Source organism: Bidens hawaiensis, unplaced genomic scaffold, assembly GCF_021521415.1.
Source record: "Bidens hawaiensis isolate Kalapana, Puna unplaced genomic scaffold, B.hawaiensis_p1.1 tig00011475_1, whole genome shotgun sequence".
NCBI classification, from domain to species: domain Eukaryota; kingdom Viridiplantae; phylum Streptophyta; class Magnoliopsida; order Asterales; family Asteraceae; genus Bidens; species Bidens hawaiensis.
The window spans coordinates 766,847-793,256 of record NW_027491898.1 but is presented as its reverse complement, the minus strand read 5'-3'; the positions used below and the strand labels follow the sequence as shown (position 1 = coordinate 793,256).

General features: G+C 35.0%; 1 protein-coding gene across 1 annotated transcript; it reads right to left on the bottom strand.

The window, feature by feature from the left end:
• Positions 1-42: 42 nt before the first annotated feature.
• On the bottom strand, positions 43-7,667 carry LOC143538149 (putative disease resistance protein At5g66900). Its single transcript, XM_077031764.1, has 5 exons — positions 7,034-7,667; positions 3,094-3,497; positions 2,624-2,985; positions 2,341-2,552; positions 43-878 (listed from the first exon to the last, which is right to left on the bottom strand). Exons 1-5 carry the CDS (start codon positions 7,665-7,667, stop codon positions 43-45), a joined length of 2,448 nt encoding a protein of 815 aa, XP_076887879.1.
• Positions 7,668-26,410: the final 18,743 nt, after the last annotated feature.

The following is a 26,410-nucleotide window of genomic DNA, read 5'->3' as shown; positions in this document are numbered from 1 at the left end:
TATACTTCATAGAGTTAATGGCAAATGCTGGATCAATAGAGCTTACTGAACGATTTTCATAAAACTTTCAAACCTGTCATCTTCAACAACATTTATCTTCAAGTTAAAAAGATCGCTTTGATACTCCATCCACAGATACGACGTCTCCTCGTCACATATCACCTCTTCTAACTGCGACAATTTGCTAATAGCCACCGGCAATTCTTGCAACCCACTACAACCATCCATTTTAAGTACTCTCAATCCACCTAGTTCACCAATTTCTTCAGGCAGTAAAGCTATACTCAGACTATCAGATATATCGATGAACCTCAGATTGCGTAAACTTGCAATAGATTTTGGTAATTCTTTCAGCTTTGTGCAGCAATGAAGCCTCAAGATTTCAAGATTTAGCAAACTCCCTAGCCCTTTCGGAAGAACATCGAGCTCTTGGCAGTTGGTGATGCTGAGCTTCTGTAGATGAACAAGATTACATAGTTCTGATGGTAGTTCTGTCAGATCATAACACAAATCAATTTCAAGATCGGTGATATTTGATTGTATGTATGGCGCCTCAGTTGTAGAACTCATCAAAGCATTGCCGATTTCACACATAACAAACGAAAGTTTCCTTAAATTCCTCAATGCAAAGATTGGATAAAGAGAGGAAACCAAAACGTGTTCGAATCTGATTGTTCTTAGGTTGGATAGACACTTGATCAACGAAAGATTGTGTAGCTGAGAAGGATAGTCATTGTAGCATGTAATACTTAAAACCGTCAATTGGACCATTCTTCTAATGAACTCGGCTAGTGTGTATTTTTTACTCCTTATATTTAATGTAAGTACTTCAACTTTAGGTGCTTGTAGATCATACCAATTTGAGCCGAACGCTTCATCTGCAGATTAATATTACAATTAAATTTCTACTTGTTTTTTCAAGCATTAAAGGAGTAATACCCAATTATACAGGCTAGCATACGAGCCGTATGACATCATATGACCGATGTATCGTATGGGCTGTATGAGTGTGGTCCCATGGTACAACAACAGGCCAGCCACGTTTGTAGCATTGTTTACACACTTTACACTAATGGCAACATGCATGTTTTAATACTATGAACACACTTGTGCTGGCTATTCAGGCATTTAAAAAACATCCTAAACTTTCTGAGATGTTATATATCTTCCAGGGATCATTAAAAGAGTTGAGAGTGGTTACTTTAGTGTTCATGACGGTAAATTGCTGATTAGTGTTTTTATTACAAAAACAGTAAGATCTTGAGTTGCTTTAGTTGAATCGGAGAAGAACAAGGATTCTATCACAAGAAATCCTTTAATCATGTTCATAGTGGGTGTGTTTCGCCATCAAAACACTAGAACCCGTTTGTTTATATCATTATATGATATGTAAGATAAATGATGGTTAATTAGAAGAAATCATGTATGTTGAATATAATCATGATGGATCACAAGTAGTCTATGTCATTTGTGTAATTATATAGTAGTACTCATGTTTAGTGTCCCTTTATGCATGCATGTAATTATTAAGTCTAGGGGTCTAAGAGTCAAATTATAAACTTGGTAGCCTACCAAGTAATGTAATATATATGTATTACCAAATGGTTGAGATGATCTGCCTAATCATCGTGTCGATTAGAGATTCCGGCCGGGGGCTATAAAATCTGATCATGTAAACAATTTTGGGTTAATCCCAAGTACTTTGTAATCAAGAAAACCTTATTGTTTATTTGTTCTTATTCAAGTATCAATTCTGGGCGACATTTTATTTATGTGAGCACCAACTCAAGGGGTGTTATATAACATAACGTACTACTATCACTAAAACAAAGTATCTTGCATCCTATGGCCTTGTGATAAGAATAAACGTTAGTTGTTAAATGCGCAGGTCGACGCTGAACTTCAGTAAGGTACATGATCATGAGTATATTGAAAGTTGAATAAGTATATGTGTATGAAAAGCTAAGATAGAAATTATAATGATTTATATATGCATGACTTATTTGCATTTCAAAAAATGTTAAAAATGTGTTTTGATCACATTGTTTGTTTATCAATTCACCATCTAAAGATGACATGTGTTTTTAATTAAACATGCACAATAGGTGATTAGTAGGAAATTATAGAAAATAGAAAGAAGCGTAGAATAGGCGCGATTGGAGAAATTTGGTTCCTAAAGTTTTTCTTTTAATAGTTTATTAGAAACTTCACATTAAACTCCTTGGAAGCAGAGGAACAACCCATAAGTTATGCCATTTTTTCCGGAGCTAAGTTCGTATCAATTAGTCACTTTAGACCGAAAAAGTGGGGTGTGACGAAAGGTTAAGAGAGATATGAAACCTGTTGAAATAGATAAGATACGAGTGTTGATAGGTTGTTCTATTTGTGCAATCCACCATGTGGGAAACTCATTCCTATGAATTTCTATGAACAACCGTTTTCTTTCTGAAACAGGTTCTTGAGTGCTCAGGTAGATTGCTAATTCTCTTAGCAAATCATGTTGTGTAACATAAAGCTCATTACAATAGCCGTTGAGTTCACTAGCATCTTTCCTGTAAAATAATATGAATATTGGTTTAACAAGGGACAAATGACATCTAATATAATGCAAGAAATCATTTACCTTATTGAAACAAGATTAATGAGATTTCTTAGTGAGAGTTCAAGAAGAGTTTCACATGTATACATTCCCTCGTCGTCAAGATTGTACAGTTCCACCCACATATCCTTAAGAAGCATGGCTGAAATCCGCTCATCTTCAGGAAAGGATCCCAAATCCAAGAAACATTCTTTAACAATAGGCAACTCATCCAGTGCATCAACACTTGACTTCAGACTATGAAGAATGTTGCTATTTGATTGCAGAATAGATTGACTTTCTAACCATTTATTGAGAGTTGTTTTCCATTTGAGCATAGGTTGTCCGCATAGCGAAGCACCTACTACCGCAAGGGCCAATGGAAGTCCCTTACAGAATTTAACAATCTACACCCGGAAGCACAATCAAAGTTACAAATTGATATTATGATATACATAAATATCATACAAATATAAGAATTCAAGATGCTCTCTTTTTTATTTTTTAATCTCTACCTTATTCACAAGATCATCCGTCACATTAATGGGAATCCCGTCACTTGGAAATGCATAGTGGCAAAGAAGAGTTCGTGCATCTTCATCGTTCAACAAACCCAACTCATATGTAGAATTAAACCTTGGAAACATGAATCTTGATGTGACCAAAACTTTGTATCCAGGTGTCTGGAACATAAGATCCTGAATAACGAACTCAAGTTCCGACCACACATCATCAAGGACCAATAACATTTTTTGTGATCCCATTCGCTTTATAAGGTTATCAAGTTGATTCCTGGCTTCTTCATCGGTATGAAACTCACAATGATTTTCGCCATGATGTTCAAATATTTTTTGGATGATGATCTTAAGACTGGATTGTCTAGAGACCGTAACATAAACGATATTTTCACCAAACATGTCTGTCAAAATATAAATAGAGTATAGTAAGAACTTAATCTCGTTAAAGAATGTAATTCAATGTTGAAGATATAAACTAAATCAAATTTATCATTATTATTTCTGTTATATGTATCATACTTAAAACATATATATTTGAATTATTATTACGTTTATTAAGATTGGGCATCTTATCTTACAATACCAAGGGCATCTCCAATGGGTGTATTGGAATCCCACATGAAGGAGCTTTGAATTACAAACCATTGATTTAAAAAATTGGAGTTAATTGTAAGCTAGAACATGATTTGAAAACAAGGACTGGCGTATTGCTTTGAATGTGTGCCCAAGTGACCAACAACCTCAACAACCATATTTACAACCATATATATATATATGTATGCAATAGTTATGCAAACATCCGTTGGATTAAATTCACATAAATCACACACATATTTTTTATTTATTATTTATATGCATGTAATATTTATATCACTAGCTCTTTTTATACACACCTTCATTCACATATATCACACAAACAAATAATCTCTGCCTCCAATTTCTCTTTACTAGTTTAAGATTCCTTTACACAAACAATGAGCTCGAGCGACGAAGAAATAATGCATTCTTCTCCTTTATGTGAGACGATAAGAAAACGTCATAGCCTAGTTTAATTATTATTTAGGTTCAAGTATGTTTTTTAGGTGTGTTTTTTTAAAAAATGTTGTATGTTTTAAGTTTAATTTTAAAGTGTTGTTTTTTCTAGTAATTGTTTTAATATAAAAGATATAAATATTAAAAGATATATACGAAATATTAATATTTAATTATAAAAGATATAAATTGATTTAGATTAAATAAAGGGAAAAGTAGGTGATAAGTTGGCGGTTTGAAATACAAACTATGTAATAACCACTGGAGAAGAAATAAAAGTTTTTTTAGGTTGGTTTAAAATCTGATGTGGCATACTGAGTTGGCGGTTTGAAACAAAAACTGATGTACTGCACTGGAGATGCTCTAATAAAATAAAATGTGGAAGCTTATGTGTCAAGCCTACATTTCTCCTAATTTCTAATCTCTCATCTCATTCATTCTAGCTATCCATGGGTCACGGGTCAAAATCATTTTATCAAGCGGGTTATAACATAGTGTGAATTTTATAACTTAGTGTCATTTTCATACCTGAAGTTTGACCAACTACGCAACTTTAGCACATTTTTTAAATTTCCGGACATTTCCAAAACCATGCTATTTTAGTAATTTTTGTTAACCCATTTGTTTTTCCTTTAAGTCTACATTAAATTAATTGATAAGTATTTTGAGAATCACAATTGAAATAAAAGACTTTTTTTCTTTTTATCGTTTGATAAATCACGTGTAATACACGGGTTTAAAAACTAGTATATATATATATATCATTAATTTGGCTGCAATCATAACTGTCCTAAATGGTGCCAAAGGATACGACAGTTCGAATCCTACTTGTGTCATATTTGGGTGGATATTGGTAATAAAGGATTTGAACTAGGTCTTGTGCAAAGGTTGTCAGTTTGAATCCTGAGCCCAACCGAGTTTTCGTCCCACCGTGTGTTACGCCAGAGAGTTCTGCTCTTGTGGTGGCACAACGGATGTCAAGTGGCAGTCGGCAGTATGGTTTCTCAGGGGAACGCCCAAGCCAAACTTTGAAGCCAGCGTGGGCCCGGTTAAGACAACATACTCTGGTCAGAGTGGGGCATCGGGGCTCTCCAAATTTAGAGGGTGCGGTAGCCTAAATAAAAAGAAAGTCGCCGTTCTAAAAAAAAGTTGTTCCAAGATCTGTTGATCCATTGTTTATCTATCTAATATATATATATATATATATATATATATATATATATATAGGGTAAGGATCCTAAGAGAACCATTGGCAAATTGAGAACTTTGAGAACCATTTTGGACCACTAAAAAAACCCTCTAAAAAATATTAAAAAAATTATAAAACAAACAAAACAGGAAATTTTAAAAAAGTAAAAAAACCAAAATTCTTATATTTCATTCCGGTTTCATTAAAAAAAACAGAATTTTTTTTCTCTTTTTAATTCGTATTATACCTATACACATATGTATACTTTCATTTTTGGGTTTTTATTTTTGTGTTTTTTTTTTGTTTTTTGATTTTTTTTATTTTTGGGTTTTTTTTGTCCAAAATGGTTCTCATAGTTCTCAATTCCCAAAAAGTTCTCACATGATCCTGATCCTATATATATATATATATATATAGGCTAAGTATAAAATGAAAACCCACTTGAGTTGTGAAAACTCTAAAAACTCATTCTCAATCACATGTTTTTAATTAATTTTTAAATCTTGTGGTCCGCAATTAAAGTGAATAAAAAATGTAAATATAAATATAACTTTTTCTTTCTCTTGAATAGATATATAAAAATTAGTAAAAAATGTTAAAAAATAGCAAAACATTTTTTTTTTGATTTTTCGATATTTTGTATTAAATGGTACAACATATATTACATGTAAAAAAAAAGATGTTACATAGGGTTTTCATAACTCAAGTGGGTTTTCATTTTATACTTAGCATATATATATATATATATAAGGGGTAGGTTCTAGTGAAAAATCCTCTTAAAGAGAAAACTTAAAAACTCCTAAAAACTTCTAAAAAACAATTTTTAACTTAAAAAAAAAATTTTTGAAGTTTCTTTTTCCCATTATTCTTATATGTTGTTATTGGTTCAAAAAAAAAAAAAAAAAACTTTTCGGTAACCTCGTCGGTATAGTGTGCATTGCATATATGCAAAAGTGTTTGTATTGCATAGAATACAACACTATTGCACATATTTTATACACACTATTGTATATATACAATATAAGACTAATACACACATCGAATACACATTAGTGCGTATGTGTAATACAACATTAACGCACATGTGCACCAAATCGACTTTTATTTTATTATTATTTTTTTTCCATATAATACACACTACTACACATATAAAATACACAAATATTGAATATATGCAATAAAACACTATTAAACTCAAAAATACATAGTAATACACATGTGTAATACAACGGTATCGCACAGTAATACGTATGTGTATTAAAGCGGGTTTTTTTTATTATTTTTTATTTTTTTATATTTTTCGAGTGAAATATAAGAATAATGGCTAAAACAGAATTTTGAAAATACTTTTTTATTTTTAATTAAAAATAATTTTTTAAAAGTTTTTTAGTTTTCTCTCTAAAGGTGGGTTTCTCTTGATCCTCTCCCTATATATATATATATATATATTAGATAGATAAATAATGTATTGCATTTGCGCCAAGATCTGTTGATCCATTGTTGTATATAAAGTTAATTTACTTTATATATTCTTTGTGTTATCCTCAAACCAGATTGTTGCAAACCCTATTATTGTTTTACGACATACTATACTTCAAAATGTACCCTTAAACTATTTGATTCGCTGCGACTATCTACATTCAATACCCACATGTACGTTATAGCTGAATATAGCGCCACGCAGAAATAAACAACGGATCAAACATATTTTGGTACCTTTTATTTCATAGTCATGGCAAAGCATCTTGGCTAAAGTAGTCTTTCCACAACCTCCAGGACCAGAAACCACCAACACTTGGGTGTCATAATTGAGCAGCCTACGCCTCAACTCTACAAGATGCGAATTGAACCCAACAATATGTTGTGGAAGCCGTGGAACAGTGCACAAACTAGGATTAGCACGTGCATGAGTAGTAACAGCTGAAAGTACTTGATTCATTTTGTGTGATAAATCATAGATCCCAATCAAACTCCTCATGCTAGTGCTCATCATATTCTCCTGGATTTCTATTGAGAAGAACCTCAAGAGCTCATTGTTAAGTCGATTCAACTTATATGAATGAATAAATATTTCGTAAACATTCCAACATTTGATCGTTGAGCACTTGAAAACGAGCGCTTTTCCTTTCTCCAGGTGAGAGATGAACATCGTGATCTGTTTCTCAGGACGATCCAACACTTTGCTCAATCTTCGGCTATCAAAAAAAATTGGTTCTATATTTTTTAAGGTATTTTGGAGGCACGCGAGTAGTGTTTTGATTCGGCCACTTTGCATACTTTGCTCTACAACCGCTTTATGTAACTCGTTAAATACGAGCTCTAAAGCAGTCTCGGTTACCATAGGCGCCATTGATATGATTAATGAAACCCTGAAAATTAAGTTTTTACGTAAAAGTGAACTTTGAGATTGAAGAGATGAAATTATAAACTGGTTAATTAATATTAGCTGCTGCGTATAACATGTATTTATAGTATGTCCGGGTTGAATAAAAATTTCTGATCGATGAAAAGTTATGGAAAAGAGTAAGAGCTTACGTTCAAGAAGCTTACGTACGGATAAAGCGTAAGATATGTCCTCATTTGAGCCCTTGTGTGTCATGCACGTTTGTTTGTTTGTTTTTTTTAATTCGCGACCTTTTCCGAGAAAGTACTTAGATCCTTTTTAAAACTTTCATGTTTGGATCCAAGAAATTTCATTTTAAATTAAAAGTCTTAAAATACAAAAATTAATCTCATATAGTTTGTTTTAACTGTTTTAGGCTTGCATCTCAAAGACTAATAGACCGCTTTTTTATGTTCATTAAAAAATGTAAATTCTTAGACAACGACCGGTAATCAACCTCTCGCCTCTCCACAACCTTCGATTTTGACCACTCAATCGACTTTGAACAACAATTTTAAGACCCAAGCGTCCCCTGCCAACCAAATACGATATCGGCCACTTCAGCAACACATCTGATTTCCGACGAGCCGACTCAACAAGGCTCAACATGCTGTGAAACAGAGAGTTTAATTTGATTTCATTGAGTTAATTAGAGTCTAAATGTGTCGTAACGAGTTGTTGATACCAGTGTTTTGAAACCCGGTCCGGCCCGGCCGGTCGGACCGGTCTGACCGGGACCCGGATCCTATACCGGGCCGGGTCAGGGTATTTGGACAGTTTTTAAAAAGCCGGCCGGACTTTGCGGGTGGCGGTCGGCCCGGACCCGATGACCCAGCGGGTGAACCGGTAAAACCTTTTTTTTTCTATTTTTTTAAACTTAATCAAAAGAATAACCAAAATCCAAGTAAAATTTAACACTAGATTATTCGAAATCACTGGCCTACCAAGTTTCTGTGTTGATGTACGCACGTATACAGAAGAAAAGAAGGTTTATAAGAATTAAGAACTTGATGGGGAAAACAAGTTTGGCAATCGGTGGCGGCCGCAATAGATAGACATGGAGGCTGCAAGTTGGGGTGGGGCTGGTGCAGCTGATGTAAAGAAAGAAGAATACATGGATGGGGTAGGGTTACTAAGCAAAGGGTAATACATATTTTACTTAGTGAAGTTGGGCTTTTCAATAAAGCCTAAATAGTGTATGAGTAGGGCCTGCCCAATTAGTTGACAACTCTTCAAGACGTTCAGCATGGTGTATGGATTTTAGAAGTTAGAACATAAAATTGATGGTAACTTCAGGACTACTATTTATATTAAAGGACTACTATTTATATTAAATGGACTATTTAATTGTTACATATTTAACATATATGCCGTTCAATAAAAAACAATATTTAACATAAAATCTAAACTTTTATTACTTTTCAACATATTAAATACTACATATAATTATTTATTTATATTATATATGACGTCATCCGGGTCAATATCCGGTCCGACCTCCCGGGTCGGTCCGACCCGTGACCCGATAAGACGTCCGGGTCAATGTCCGGTCCGGATCTGAAACCATTGGTTGATACCAAATCTAACCATCTTTGGAGGTTTGAAATGATTTCAGACCACATGTAAAACACAATCGTGCTAAACATGTATGTGTTTTTCCACCTCAAAGTTACCATGCTAAAACACAATAAACTGTTTTTTTTATCAATACTATACTCGTTTTAAAGATAAAAAAAGATTGTTTTTATGATGTAATTTTATTAAAAAACGGCATCCAAGAAAATGAATACAGGGCTATTGCACCTCTAGTTTAGATGTGAACCTCTAGTTAATTTTGATTAAATCTAATTGAGAAACTAATTTATTCAATTTCATTCTTTGTTTCCCCTCAGATCTAGCAATTTCGTGATTATTAATTTATTAGTATACTGATGCAGCTCCCCTTTGGTTATTCGGTCACTACTTTCTACCATCAAGTGATTTCCATTTACAATTGCCTATTTCAAATGAAGAAAGTAACTATAACACCCCGGTTCGGTTAGGGCTGACGTGTCACTCGATACGGTTATTATAAACATTAAAAACGTTTTCATTAAAGTCTTAACCCTAATTTTTAAAATCGCACAATGGTCCAAAAACATTAAATTAAAAGTTCTCGACAAAACGACACAAATAAAGTTGTTTTACTCAAAAGAAATTTTATTAAGTTTCTCGATTTCCTACTTCTAGCCTTTTACTTTTACTGTCTTATCACACATTCATCTGATTCCTTTGAGTACATGTAACAAATACAAGAAAACACAAAGCAAAGAAACACGGCTGAGCCAAAAATTGCCCAATAACGGAGGAAACAATAGCAATAACAATAACGATGAAGAAAAATACGAAGCGATGAACGATCAAAAGAGAAACCAATAAAGTATGCAAGTCGGTAACAGTAACAATACGCTGAACAATCAGTTATGAGTCAGTACAATAACAATCTATTTATGGAAATACCCATGTGAGCCAGTAACAATAACAGTAGCGGTAACGGTGCACTATGTACATTAGTTACAGACTAATGCACCAATAATTAAGTGAGATAGGAATGTGGGCACACACATCTAACATCTCACTCCAGTAACAACTTACCTAGGATCGATCCATACGTCTCTTCGTAATCAGTAAGTGCTCTCATCACACAGTAAAATAGAGACGCTATGGACTAATCGCTCCGCCACAGATAGAGCATGGCAAAGGTGCCTCGATTGACGCCCTATGTCCTCATAGGTGGATAAATGCTCGGGTATTGAGGTCAAATAAAAGACACTAACAATGGCCAATATCAATATAATATGTCTCAATAACAGTAAGTCAATGTACAATGGTCTATTTGAAACATGCAATAATGATCGCAATAAAATATATTCTATTGCATGCATTTCAGTTATCAATTTAACATACAATCTAACAATTGATCAAAAACTATGATACGACTAACAACTCAAGAAACGATATATTACGAAACACGGACATAATATGACGCTACCAGTGTAAGGCCACGAAACCCATACACTATGAGATCGATGAAAATTAACAATATTTATGCTATAATTTAAATACCACAGAATCCGTACCTTACAAGCGAAAAAGCGGTAACCGTAAGCTTGAATTAAACGTCACGGAGACCTATAATATTATTGTAACACAAATTATATTATGGTATTTACATATATTCTCTAGTTTTCAAGATTTGAAAATAAGTTCACTGTTTGTAAATTTATAATCCTCGTTAATAATCACATATTAATTCAAATTATTGTTAATTTATGTATTCATATTAAACGTCACATCTCAATTTTTATCAAATCTTCAAATTTAGTTGATTGAAACCAATTGTCATAACTTTGATATACTTTAACATAATATAAGTAGTTACATATTAAAACTATTTTAAGAGTAAGCTGTGATGCCTCATTCATATGTATACACCCCAAAAGTTCATTCAAATCAGACTAATGTGGCTGTCCAACACCAGAACACATGGACCGGATCTGGGTCAGACCTGGATAGTCCACCCATATAAATTTTTTGGTTAAAAAAAATAACAATCATAGGTTGCAAAGCAAGGTTCCAACGAATATTGAACTTAAAACCGTTACCTTGAACCGAGATGAACTTTGTTTGGACTTCCAACGAGCAGAACCGAAGCACGTCGGAGTGGACAACACGTACGAGAATGGCGTGACGATGGCGGGTGATACGTCCGTCAGGTGGTGGCGGCGCGTTTCCGGCGATTGACAGGGTGGCGGTGGCAACAGGGGCGATAGTTGAAGCCTCGGTTTACTACGGAAACACAGAGGGCGACGGCGAGGAGGGGCGGTAACAGGGCGGTGGTGGTGCAGGATGTGGTGTTCAACGGTGACGGCGTTGCGATTTTCGGTTACTATAGGGCGGCGGCGGCTGGGTGAATACAATGGAAAGAAACGCGTTTTAGGGTTCTTGTTCGTTGAATGTATTGCTTAAGTGTATTTAAATGAGGCAACGATTGATTCAAGGATTATTCGCCGGAAAATATGGCAACTCACGTCGAGAAAGTTACCAAAATATCAACTTTGAAGATTTGGCATAAAACACCCTCCAACTTCAATAAGTTTACACCTAGTTTGGTTATTCATTTTAGTTGATTCCAACTTTTAAACAAGAGATGAGTTCACTAACTGTTCGATTACTTGTCATTAACGTTTTATCAGTTTAACAAGATGTTAACTTTTATAATAATAAACATATCAGTTCAACATGTATAATTTTATTATTTTATTACATTTTGTTAGTCGAAATTTTAATTCGATCAGTTATACTTATTATCCATTCATGAATATCAGACATATTAATTATATATTTAATTTTTTTAGGTTTTCGAATTTTCGTATATTACAGTAACATAAAAATATTATATAATTACAATATTGAATAAGAGATTTGGAGAACGACGAAATGGGTTTTTTTGTTTCTTTTCTACAATTTAATTGAGTGTGATGATAGAATCAAATCAAATTTCAATGATTTATAGCGACTAAATTGATGGAAACACTAAACATAATAAATTGTTGGATAATGAATAATAATATGATTTTTTTAATTGGATTTAATCAAATAACATAGTTTAAATGGGCTTCACATCTAAGTTAATTAATCATTAATTCATCTAAACAAACAGATCTGGATCGTTAATCGATCAGTTTTTCACTTGTTGTCAATGAAAAACTTTTTCGTACGTAATTATGTATTTGAGCATAATTTGTAAATACCTTGAGTGTAATTCGCATACTTAATGTACAATAAGCAATTATCGTACAATAACTAACCCTATATGTACACACACAGACACACACACATAGGAGGTGGTTAACGTACATTAATAGACTATCGTACATTAGGTGCGCGAGGTTGTAGAACGTCATATCATTATGCGATGGTATATTTGTAATTAAACGGGAATTGCTAGTACATCGGTTATCAAAAGGATATTTTCGTCATCGATTTAAAATAAGATTCTTCAATTAAACTTCACCCAAACCCATTCTTCAATTAAACTTCCCCCACTAAGTCATCTTCCCAAAATCCAAAAACTGCATTCATTCGACAATCAAAAACACAATTGCTTACAAATGGAGTTCAATGTAAAGTCATACTCAAAACCTACTTCAAACAAGCTGATTATGAAGATTAATATAGAACGAAGGTCTAAAGAGAACCACGACAGAACACAAAACAAAACAAAACAAAAAATCAGGTAATTATTGAATTTTTTAAATAAACTTGTTAGTATGTGTATGGAGCTTGTAACTAAACATATTAGAGAAAATTTGATATGTTGATCTGACTCCATGATTGTTTTTTTATGTTTGATGCTTCTAACAGGACGTATTAGGTAGATGTGTATGTTGACCTAAACGTATTAGGATAAATGTGTGTTGTGACTTGAACGTATTAGGAGATATGTGTAATTTTGACTCGACAGTGCTAGTAGAAGCCGATTGGTTTTTGTTTGTTTGACCTGAACGTTTTAAGGTAGATGTTTGGTGATGACTGGAAAGTAATAAAAAATTGATGTAGCTTTGTTGTTAACAGAACGCATTTGTTTGAGGATTGTTACCAGAAGCTGCTTTTATTTTTTGTTTGTTTGAACAAAACTTATTAGGATAGAGAAATTAAACGTATATGTAGTTTTGATGTTAATAGAATGTATTAGTTGAGGATTTTTAGCATAATCTGCTTTTATTTTTTGTTTGTTTGACCTGTACATTTTAGGATAGAGTTTATGAAGACTGGAATGTAAAAGAAGATATATGTAGTTTTGTTGTTAAAAGAATGCATTAGTTGAGGATCGTTAGCATAAGCTGCTTTTATTTTTTGTTTGCTTGACTAGAACGTATTAGGATAGAGAAATTGAGCATATATGTATATTTGTTGTTAAAAGAACGTATTAGTTGAGGATTGTTAGCAGAAGTTGCTTTTATTTTTTGTTTGTTTGACATGATCATGTTAAGGTAGATTTCTAGTTTTGACTATCATATTAGAGGATATGGGTAATTTTGACTTGTTTGCAAAAGCTGATTCTTTATGTTAGTTTGATGCTTATAAGTTGTTGTAATATGTTTGTATAGACGTTGAGAAAAAAAAAAGGACCGAATATACAACAAGTAAAACAACTGATGAAACAAAGAGTTCTAAAAGGAAAAATATATTGACCAGCATAAACAAAAAAAAAAATAAAATTAAAGTTAAAGAGGTTAAACATGCGGAAAAGAAACGTAAAAGAAAACAAGGTGAAGAAAGAAACTCAAGTTCAGACTTTGAAACACCACTCAAGACATTGAAGTTTAAAAAGAAAAAAGTGGAAAACAAACAACCTGCTAATTAGAAACAAAAAGAAATCCAAATTGAATTAGAAAATTCTGATTTAGACTTTGAAACACTGAATAAAAGGGACAAAAAATCAAACCCTACTACAATATGTATCAGAAAACCATTTCAAGAGTATAAGGATACAAAACTTTGGATGAGGTGTGCACCCACTAATATCTTAGAAGCAATCAAAGTCATGAACGAGAAGGAAATAAAATGGATAGAAGAAATGGGATTCGGATCATTGTTAACAATGAGTATTAGCACCATTCCAACTCGTTTGGGGTATTGGTTGGTTAAGAACTATGATCATGAGCTTATTGAATTAAACATGGGGAACCATATTGTTAAGATAACACCACAAGTAGTTTATGATGTTTTCGGAATACTAGTGGGTGGAAGCATAGTTGTAGAAAAGAACAGACCAAGACCGGGGTTAAATGTTGCTACAAATATGTTCAAAAATCAGTTTGACTATTCAAGAATAACTATTCAAATGTGTTGGATAGAATGAAAACACATAATGGGAATAATGAAGAGTTTAAAATGAATTTTCTTGTTTTGTTCAACACATGCATTGGCATAATAACAAAATCAACAACAGTAAATCAAATCAGATGTTCATAAACTCAATTGATGATTTTTCACAAATAGAAAAAATGAATTGATGCTGTTACATGATTCATAATTTGAAAAAAAAAACAAAGAAGAACTGGAAAGGTATAAAAGAAAATAGTAAACAAGAACAATTCAATGGTCCTATATACACACACAACTATCAGAAACATCATGGAGCATCCGGGGACCCCATCAGAACACCAGTAATTATATATATAGTATAAGAGAGAAGTTTGGTGTCACAAAGTTTCTATTTTGATAAACTTTTATTTTGGTATATAATAGATAGTTTCCATTTAAAAAACAACTTGACTTCTAGCATGTTGGTTGTGTAGGGATGTTCTTATGTCTAATGTGGTTTGCCACCCAAGTTCAAATATTTGCAATGGGATATGGTTGTTATTGTTTGTTAGCTTCTTCTTTTTTTTTTTTTTTTGCTAAATTCAATTAGGTGTGTTGTGTATACCCCTTTTTTTAGTTATGTTAACATAACGAACATGACGGAAACTGACCAAATTTGTTTAGACTCACCGTCTCGTGCCCAGGTTTTACAAATACCGAGTTTTACCGACCGACGCTACGTCCATAACGCACGTAACCGAAATCACCTGAATTCGCGTAGACTTACAAATTCAACGCCTGGGATTGACAACATTTGAGTTTTACTACCGTCCGAGTTTGCCCGGCGCGTTGCGCCGGTAAAACACTAGTTAGCTACATAAAAACAACTCTTATTAACATGGATAGCTTGTATGGTACCAAGGAGGACAAAAAAGAATTATGTTGCTATTACTTTATAGTGTTAACACATATTATATATATATATAGGGGATGGTTTAGGAGATAAATGAGATTACTGTGAGAAATGTGAGAAATACTTAAAGATAAATAAGGAAAGTATTAATGCATGCTCTCTCTTCAATTAATATAACTAATAAATATAATAGTTATCTATTCAATTAATCCAACTAATCAAATTATTATAATTGAAAAATAATAAGAATTCATTTATTTTTGTAACTTATTTTTTCTCTCTTGAATTTTTGTCCTACACAAGTACAATTTATTCATACATTAAAATTTCTTTCTATCTGAAATCAATTTCTTCCAACTCAATATATTAATATCCATCAACACGTAGTTACATTATGATGAATAGTACAAAAAACTATCTTACACATGTTTGCATTAAATATCAACAAAAAAGTACACAACCTACACAAAAACATATAACCTACACTTGTTCTAATAATTAGAAAACATATAACCTACACACAAAATTCAGCGTCAATAAACTACACACACACACGAAAACGTATAACCTACACTCGAAAATTTTATCTTACACAAATACAATTTATTCATACATTAATTTTTTTTTATCTAAAACCAATTTATTCCAATTCAATATATCAATATCAATCAACACGTAGGTACATTGTGATGAATAATACAAAAAACTATCTTACATATGTTAGCATGAAATGTCAATAAAAAATATACAACCTAAACAAAAACATATAACAAACACTTGTTCTAACAATAAGAAAATATATTACCTACACACGAAAAACATATTACCTATACACGTCTAGAATATGTGTATCCATAATTAGAGAGTGATTTATTATGATTATATTACTTGTATTAATTGAATAGAGAGAATGCATTTATTGTTGCATTTATATTTTTTTCATTTATTTTTAAACATTTAAAACCTAAAATAAAACTAGTGGTTCATATTAATTTCTCACATTTCTCACAGTAATCTCATTTCTCTCCTGAACTTAAACATATATATATATATATGTATATATATTTATATTAATATTCATGCTATAATATTTGTATCTTTGATACTCCTAAAACAGGGAAAACCGGTGCTTCAAATGTTGAACCAATCGAAAAAGGTAATGTTATATTGCACACTGAAGTTGGTAATAAGATTGCAGACGCAAGAAACAATGAAAAAGTGAGTAAAGATCCAACAAACAATGAAGTGGGTAAATATGGAACCGATAAAAGTGTAGAAAAACCTGCAGATTGTAAAGTGGGTAAAGATGGAACTAAAATGGCTAATGTGGAAAAACATGTAGGTGATGAAGTGGGTAAAGATGGAACTGATAAAAGTGTGGAAAAACTTGCAGATGATGAAGTGGATAAAGATAGAAATGATGAGAAAAAAAGAGTTGAATCGGAATTGAATAGTGGTGAAAAAAATGATAATATTTTTCAAGAATATAATACTTATGAGGCAAATTCACCATTGTATTTACAAATGCCTGTAGGGATAGCAACTTAAGAAATAATAGACTATTATACTACCCAACCGCAGTTATTTGGATTGTCTGCATATCTGTCTAAAGAATCGTTTACTAACGAGGAAAAGGTAAGATTGTAACATAAAACATTTATATTAACAAAATAATTATAAATTGTAACATGAATATTTATGTCAGAATTGGAATGAAGAAATGAATAAAAAGTTAGAGGAATTTGATAAAATTGTCTCTGAAATCAACGAATTGGTAAAGAAAGGGAAGGTAAAACATGGATCAAACACCTGGCTATTTGATAGGTGTTGTCTTGAGAAGCCAAATTCAATCAAAAACAAAGTTCAAAAGAAAAGGCATATGAAGTTAACTTCGAAGGAGGTTTAAAAGAATTAGTAAAAAAAATATATAAGACGTTCTTGTATAATATCTTACCTGTTCAAAAATAAAAAAAATTGATTTGTCTGATTTTTCATATAGTTGCAGCAGATGATCTTTCTCTAAATGATAACAGCGAAAATGAAAAATAGTTTGAAGTTGTTGATACATGGTGGATTAACAAAGGAGCTTATGAAAATCAAGATTGTGTGAAAAAAAATGATGTTAAATAGGGTTTTCACAAGTCAAATGGGTTTTCATTCTCTCTCTCTATATATATATATATATATATATACATATATATATACATATATATATAGCTGGGTTCTATACGGGTGTAGCCTCGGCCCGTCTTGGGTTGGGCAGTTGAAGACTTGAAGGTTTGAATGGGCCGGCCACCCACTCAACTTTAGTGGCCCGTTTATTTTATTTCTTGTAACTTGTGGAGACAGAAAATAACCCTAGTTGGCTCCTTATATAAACCATATTGTATCATGTATTTTTTGGGGCACCTCAATAAAAGAAGAGACCCTATTCATTGCCCGTGGATGTAGGTTACACACCGTGACCGAACCACGTACACCCTGTGTTCCTCTTTACTGCTTTATATTATTATTATTATTATTATTATTATTATTATTGGTTTCGCTATTTTTGTGTGTTCGTGAGCTTGCTGCCACCACTACCAATTATTTAATATTAAGCAATTTGATTTTTGTGATTAGCTCATCATTAAACCAACTGCCGCCAATCATTATTATAGTGAGTTGGGATTTGTGTTTGCAATATTCTCTTGTTTGTGAAGTTATCATGCTTCCACCATACGAATTAGGCTGAGGGGTGTGGGGGGGGGCGCGAGAGGGGGCGCGAGTGGGGGCTCCAGCCAATAATATTGTGACGTGTGGCAGAGAGAGAAACTTGATAAGATGTGTGTTGGTTGTGGTGCTCGCGCCCCGGGCCCTGGTGTGGAGGGGCGCGAGAGGGGGCGCGAGCGGTTTTTTTTTATTTTTTTATAAATGTATTAAAAAAACGTATTATTAAAAAAACTCATAAATTATTTAAAAAAACACACATTAATTAAAAAAACACATTAATATCTAAAAAAAAATTAAAGTACTAAAAAAAACATTATTCTTATTCTTCGGCTTGGTCTTCTTCGATCAACCTCTTCCGGATACGTTCCTTTTGTTTTTCCATCAGCATTTGGTCGACCGGATTTAGGTTACTGAAGTCTCTTGTAAGGAAGTCCAAATCTCTCATTCTTTTTTTTTTCCTTTTTGTCATTAGAGACCACCTTCATGGTTTTGTTGAATGTATTGAGGGATTCAACAAGATCGGTGATGTTTACGGCTTCCCCCTCAGCCGGTTTTTTCCCCCTGGCGTCCCTTCCCAATGGCCGCCTCCTCGGCGGTGAAGACGTTTCCTCCCCCGCAACGTTTAGGTCGAATCCAACCCGGCAATCCGACCCGGCGGAAGTGCTATACGCTCCAGACGAACTAGTTTTAGTCCGTTTCGGCCCTACTTCCGCATCAAGGTCCGGCGCCACCAGCTCAACCCACTTAGAACACCTTCTCAACCTCTCCCACACCTTTACATCGTCCCACGTCTTCACCTTCCCATACCTCCGCAGGCACTCCTGCTTCCACTCTTCGACAGTGAAATTATAAACCGCCAAATCGTCACTGCCACTTGGTCTCATACGACCGGCGTTCCTGCTGAACAGATTAGTAAACAAGCCGACAAATTTTCTGATTTCGGTCCACCGACCCGAAATCATATCGGCGTTCCGCTCTGTACTCCCAACGAGCAAATAGAACGTCTCCCTAACCTTTGTCCAAAAGACCTTGCTCTTTTGGTAGTCCGCTGCAAAATGCATAAATAAATTTGTAAGTCATTTAACTTTTTTATTTAACTTTTTTATTAAAAATCATTTTTAAAAACGTTAAAACAATTACCGCAACGCCGATCCTCAGAAATGACTATCCAAGCCCGACACAGGGCTTCCTTCTCATCCGATGACCACGGAGTGGTTTTCCGTTTCGTCCTTCCAGTCGAAGCCGAACCCGACCCGTCCGTTGCAACTTGTTTTTTCCGGTGGACGCGTCTTCTTTGTCCCGCAGCTTCACCTTCTGGTTCTTGTGTCTCCGGAACAACAAAGTAAGGAGACGGTTGTATGTTGGATGGTTGAAAGCCGGATGATTGTTGCGACCCCGAATAAAACATCGGTTGGTCCGGTGCCGACCATAAATCTTCGTAACTGTAATATGAATCTAGGTTTGGGTACCAATTTCCAGCCATGTTTTTAAAAAAAGGTTTCGAAGATGGGGTGATTTTGGGTTTTGGGTGTGGTATGTGATATTGGTTTTGGGTGTGGTATGTGATATTGGTTTATATAGAGAAAAAAAATTTTTTTTTAATAAACATTATGAGCCCAACGGCTCTATTTACGCAACCCAAGACTCCTTCACGCGTATTCCCAGCCGCTACCCCTCTTGCGCCTGCCTCTTTTTCCGCGCTCGCGCCCCTCTCGCGCCTCGGTGGTGTGGTGCTCGCGCCCCGGGGCGCGAGCGGAAGGGCTCACGCGCCCCCTGTCGCGCTCCACACCCCTCAGCCTTATATTGATCAAGATTAAAAGTCAAACAAAGCCATTAAGGACAGTTGCTTCTATTCCGATTAGCTGCAAGTCGCAAGTTTTAGGTTCTGTTTATTTTTGGATCAATATTATCATCGGTTATTTTTTGTCATATATTCCGATGCGTTTATTACTTGTCGTATTATTGTTCGTTTTAGAAATCAATTTGAAATACCGTTAATATTGTATTGATGTCTGTAAGCCTATCCGACTCCTTTCGGGTCAGCCGTGTACACGTAATATCTAACAAGTGGTATCAGAGCCAGTGTTGGCTCTCACTCTTTGATCTCCGGTATTATGGCTGATGAGGGTAAAAAGAAAATCGAGAAGTTCGATGGACAAAACTTTGGATGGTGGAAGATGAAAATCACGGATTTGCTGATACAGAAGGATTTGGATGTGGCTTTGGAGGAACCGCCTGAGAAAATTCAGATGAGTGGAAAGCTATTGACAAGAAGGCGAAGTCAACGATTAGGCTTGCCTTGTCTATGAACGTGGCTTACAACATCTTAGACGAAACTACAACATGTGGAATCATGGAGGTGTTGTCAAACATGTATGAGAAACCATCGTCTGCAAACAAGGTGTTCCTAATCCAAGAGTTTTTTAACACACGCATGAAAGAGGGAGGTTCTATTACCAAACATATATACACCTTCAATTCTCACTATCGGTGAAGTTCAGATTGATGATGAATTGCAAGCTTGCCTACTTTTATCTTCATTACCTGACAGTTGGTTAGGAACAATCACTGCTGTCATCAGTTCAGTTGGATTAGATGCTTTGACTTTCAACAAAGTTCGTGACTTGATTTTGAATGAAGATTCTAGAAGAAGGAATAGTGAAGAATCATCAAACACTTTGCTAAGTGCTGAAGGTAGAGGGCGAAGCAAGAATAGAGGAGGCAACAGGGGTAGATCAAAATCCAGAAAAAGAAGCAAGTCTAGACCAAGAAAAGATATTACTTGCTAGAATTTCCAGGAGAATGGGCATTTCAGAAGTCAGTGTACTAACCCTCTGGCACCTCAATAGAAAAAGGAAGTAAATTCTACTTCGAAAGTAAATGCTGCTACAAAAGAAGTTTCAGATGATGAAGCCCTAATCTGATGTGTTGAGAACACATTTGAGTCTTGGATCATGGACTCCGGTGCGTCTTTCCATGCTACGCTAAGCACAAAGAGCCTGAAGAATGTTAGAACAGGAAACTTTGGCAAAGTTCGTTTGGCGAATGATGAGGCTCTAGATATTACCGGGATGGGGGATATCGAATTGAAGACTCCTTTAGGTATTACATGGACTTTGAAAGATGTCAGAATAATTCCTAGGTTAAGGAAGATGTTGATTTCTATTAGGCAGCTTGACGATCAAGGTTATGGTGTTACTTTCGGAGGAGGGCAATGGAAGGTCATAAAGGGTAACTTGGTAATTGCCCGTGGGAAGAAAAAGGGTACGTTGTACATGGAAGAAATCTCAACGGGAGAGGTAAATTCAGTGACTAGTGGACCGAGTCCATCATGTTTGTGGCATCAACGACTTGGTCACATGAGTGAGAAAGGTTTGAAGATACTGGCAGAGAAAGGAAAGTTCCCTAATTTAAAAAGGTGGAACTTGATACGGGGTTCTGTGAACCGTGTGTGCTTGGCAAGAAGAAACGGGTCACCTTTGTAAGATCAGAAAAGACACCTAAAGCAGAGTAGCTTGAGCTTGTTCATACTGATGTGTATCGACCAACACTAGTATCATCATTATGAGGTTCCAACTACCATGTCACTTTCATTGATGATGCTACACGGAAGCTATGGGTCTATTTTCTCAAAAACAAGTTCGAGGTATTTGAGGTTTTCAAGAAATGGAAGGCATCCATTGAGATGGAAACGAATCTGCAAGTGAAGTGTTTAAAGTCTGACAATGGCAGGGAGCACATCAGCAGGGAATTCGTTAATTACTGTGCTGAGAGTGGTATAAAGATGATTAATACCGTTCCTGGTATGCCACAGCAGAATGGAGTAGCCGAAAGAATTAATAAGACACTGAATGAGAGAGCTAGGGAAATGAGGTTAAATGCAGGGCTTCTAAAGACCTTCTGGGCAGATGCAGTCAACACTGCTACACATCTTATAAATAGAGGACCGTCAGTTCCTCTTGGATTCAGAATTCGAGAGGAAGTATGGAGTGGAAAAAAGGTTACATTTAAACATCTTAAAGTGTTCGGTTGTGATACTTACGTTGGGATAAAAGACACCGAGAGGGACAAGCTAAACCCTAAGGCGAAGAAGTGTACTTTTATAGGTTATGGTGACATGAAGATGGGCTATAGGCTTTCGGATCTAGAGGTCAGAAAAGTATGCAGGGCTCGTGATCCTATGTTTAATGAAGCACGACTTTACAAAGATAGAAAGTCATTCACACAAGAAGTTGATAAAGAACATGTAGAGTTTGAAGATACAAGTGAGAAGGTTGATAGTCAGAGTTCAGAAACATCAGAAGAGATTAAGGAAGAAAATGCAGATTAATTTGAGGATTTATCTGAATGGAAGTTCAGAGTCTAATACTGAACAGTCTCCACTGGAACAAGAAATAGTTACACCTCGTCTAGAGGTTAGGAGGTCTTCTAGAACCATTAGACCTCCTAAGAGATATTCCTCTTCTGTTAATTACCTTCTACTGACGGAGAACGGTGAACCATGGTGTTACTATGAATCAATGAGTTTGAAAACTCGTCTTAGTGGAAGCGAGCTATGAGAGAAGAGATGGATTCACTGAGCAAGAACAAGACTTGGGTTCTTACACCACTTCCAGCTGGAAAGATAGCTCTTCAGAACCGATGGGTAATCAGGATCAAGGATGAAAGTGATGATACAAAGAGATACAAAGCATGATTGGTAGTGAAATGGTTAATCATAATGAGATATTTCTCCTATGGTAAAAATTACTACAATCAGACTGATGCTTACAATTGTGGCTGCAGAAAACTTACATATGGAGCAGCTGGATGTGAAGACAGCTTTTCTGCATGGTGACCTTGTGGAGGATATCTACATGGCACAACCAGAGGGGTTTCAAACAGCTGGCAAAGAAAACATGATGTGCAAGTTAAAGAAGAGTCTCTATGGATTGAAGCAGGCGCCCAGACAGTGGTATATCAAGCTTGATGATTTTATGGGCATGAATGGATACAAAAGATATGAGATGGACTACTGCTGCTATCTCAAGAAATTCGATAGTTCCTATATCATTATGCTGCTGTATGTAGATGATATGCTGATTGCCGGTTCAGACACGTCAAATATTAAGAAGTTGAAGCAACAGGTGTTTGAAGAATTTGAAATGAAAGATTTAGGTCCAGCCAAGCAAATTCTTGGCATGAGTATCACCAGAAACAAGAAGGACAGTTCTCTAACTTTATCTCAGGAGAAATACATCTGGAAAATTTTGAGAAGTTCAACATGGCGATAAGAAAACCGTTACTCGAAGTACACCTATGGGTAGTCATATTAAACTTTCTAAGGATCAATCTCCTAGTAGTAATGGAGAAAAGGAAAAAATGGCACAGATTCCTTATGCATTTGCAGTGGGTAGTCTTATGTATGCAATGGTGTGCACGAGACCTGATATTGCTCACGCAGTAGGGGTTATTAGCAGGTTCATGTCAAATCCAGGGAAAGCACATTGGGAAGCAGGGAAGTGGCTGCTTAGGTATGATGCTAGACTGTCGCTATCTAGTCAAAAGTATTAAAATTAGTGTTCCTAATCACCTAAGCAAGCTAGGGTAAGTAGGGTGTCAAACCACGAGGAGTATGTGGTCAGTGTGCAGTGAAACTGATTCCTAACATTATGAAGTAGTTCAATTAATAGTTCTAATCACACTAGTAAATGATTTGAGTTTTAATATTGATCAAACAAATAAACAACTTTCAAGCAATTACTAAGAACAAATCACACCAAGGGTTAAAGTAAGTAAATAAAAAGCCATCTCATGTTCACTTAACATATTAAGTATCAATGATCAACTCAGATTGACAAACTAGATAAACCTTAGGCATCCATGCTCGCTAACACACGGCACTGGTTATCAAACGGTCATTGCCAGTGTGACTCAACTAAGGGCAAACGTATGCTTCATCATATTCAAACTAGTCAAAAGAATCCTATAAGCAATTATCATAGCAACTTGTAAACTAATCGTTCTGATCGAAATAAACCTAAACAGACTGAGTGAACAATAATACCAGACATCAATACTTATAGATTAATCAAAGATAGTTACAAATCATTTATTCTTAACACATGAGAAAAACTATTAAATACAATACTCTACATCCCGAGTATGATTAGAAGGATCTAGCCACGTGTCGGCATCTCTCGGGCTTCTATTATGATGGGTTGGATCATGTATGGGGCCTTGAGATAATTGGAATCAATGGTTCTCCTCCTTGCTTCTCTAAAAACTGCCTGGAAACTCAATGATAGCCTCTAGGGTCGTCAAAAATGAGATATAAAAACAAACCCTAACTTTCATGACTGTGGGGACCATCGCATAGCGCGATGGTCTCCTCCCCTGGTCCATCGCGCTACGTGACGGACCAAAAGTCAACGTTTTCTGATTATTTTAATGGCATCGCGAGCGCGATGCAATCTCTTCCACACCCATCGCGTAGCGCGATGGGTGGCTTTACTCAGCAACAATAATTTCTTACCTTGATTCGTGTGCTGGACATCCCGGGTCTTCATCCCATGCTTGTGCAGGTCCAAATTAAGCACGTTAAGTACATGTGACATGAAACACAATAAACATGTATGAAGTACCGAAGTTCCTAATCTAAACGCATAAAACGACTAAGTTAATGAACTAAAATATATACAAATAAACCGAGCATCACATCCCCACACTTATCTTTTGCTTACCCTCAAGCAAAACTATAAAGCAGACATTAACCGCCATCATAGGTCAATCAATTATCACCATTAATACTAGCAAGGTTTAAGGTCATACCCAGTTTCCTAGACCGACACTTTCTAGATTGACAACCCACAACCAAACTTTATGCTACCATAAAACTATAGAATCGCCCAAACAAGTGTACTTTGTTTCCGGTTAGGGCATACATGTTAATACCCCTCACACTATCAACACTCCTCTCAGTTTAATATCTGGACTAGCAAAAGATGTGCTAGTATATGTCTCTGCCCTCATGTAACACCCCGGCTAAAGCGGAAACGCCCGAGTGTGACGTACAGATTGCTCAAACACACGTGACACTATTAGGTGACCATAATAACATTATTTCATTTAAATCTTCATGTAACACAAGTTTATCAAATAATACAAGTTGTAACAAATAAATAAACAAATGATAAGTTGTTCTTTGAATATCCTTTAGGCATGCTATGTGTCTTCTAACTTTCATCCTCGTATCTTTACACCAGTAACATATGTATAAAATAAAGTCAGCTAGGAACATAGCTGGTGAGAATCCCACAGTTTGATATAATACGTAAAAATCATACAATTCCATGAAACTTGTGAAATGAGCACGTAAGGGTTCTTTACACTCGATGCAATGGACCTGAGTGTAAAGAACAAACGAAGTCCTTTCCAGTTGGGGCTACCAACGTACTCGGATATGAGGTCCCGTTTCCACTTGATACAAATGGACCTGAGTGCAAAGGGGGGCGTATGATCATACTTATTGAGGCAACCACTTGAAATCCACGTATATGACAAATAAGCAAGTAAGCACACAAGTTCATGATATGAATTGTAGTTTGTAAACAAAATTGTAAATCTTGAAGTTTGATAATAAATACATATGCCACCCCAAAATACGAAAACGTTTAAAAAGGGGTTGTGAGAAACTCACCTTGAAGCTGAAGATAAACATTGCAATGAAAACCAAAAGCATGATAATGAATTCGAAGCAACCGAAAGTACGTTACATAATCCAAAACGATTGAACTTCTTGAACTATAAATAAAATCAATACGAATAATTAACGACTAACTAACGGGATAATAGGAGTTAATCATTTGGTTAACGGGATTTAAGCATCATTTTAATATATATTATTCACAATGTGTGGCATATTTATATTTTTAAGTGTTAATGGAGTTTAACGATTTAATATAATTTTAACATTATTACTACGCTAACATGAAAGTTACGATAAATACAAGACACGAATTTTAAATGGTGAAAAAAAATTTATCTTGAATTATGTTAACGAAAAAGAATTATAATATGAGAATGTTAACGTTTTATGGAATGTCGGTAGTAACGGCTTTGTCCGAAAACTATATCGTTAGTGCATTATAAAGATTAACAAGATGTGATTCATAGTTAACGAATTAAAGTTTAACGAAATTTTGGTTATTATTATTTGATTAACATCTTAACGGAAAATTATATTATTATTTTA

Coding starts and splice junctions, on each gene's coding strand:
- LOC143538149 (XM_077031764.1), bottom strand. CDS start 7,667: ATGGCGCCTATGGTAACCGAGACTGCTTTAGAGCTCGTATTTAACGAG. Junction 2,986..3,093: donor CGGATGATCTTGTGAATAAG/GTAGAGATTAAA, acceptor TTCCGGGTGTAG/ATTGTTAAATTCTGTAAGGG. Junction 2,553..2,623: donor ATTAATCTTGTTTCAATAAG/GTAAATGATTTC, acceptor ATTATTTTACAG/GAAAGATGCTAGTGAACTCA.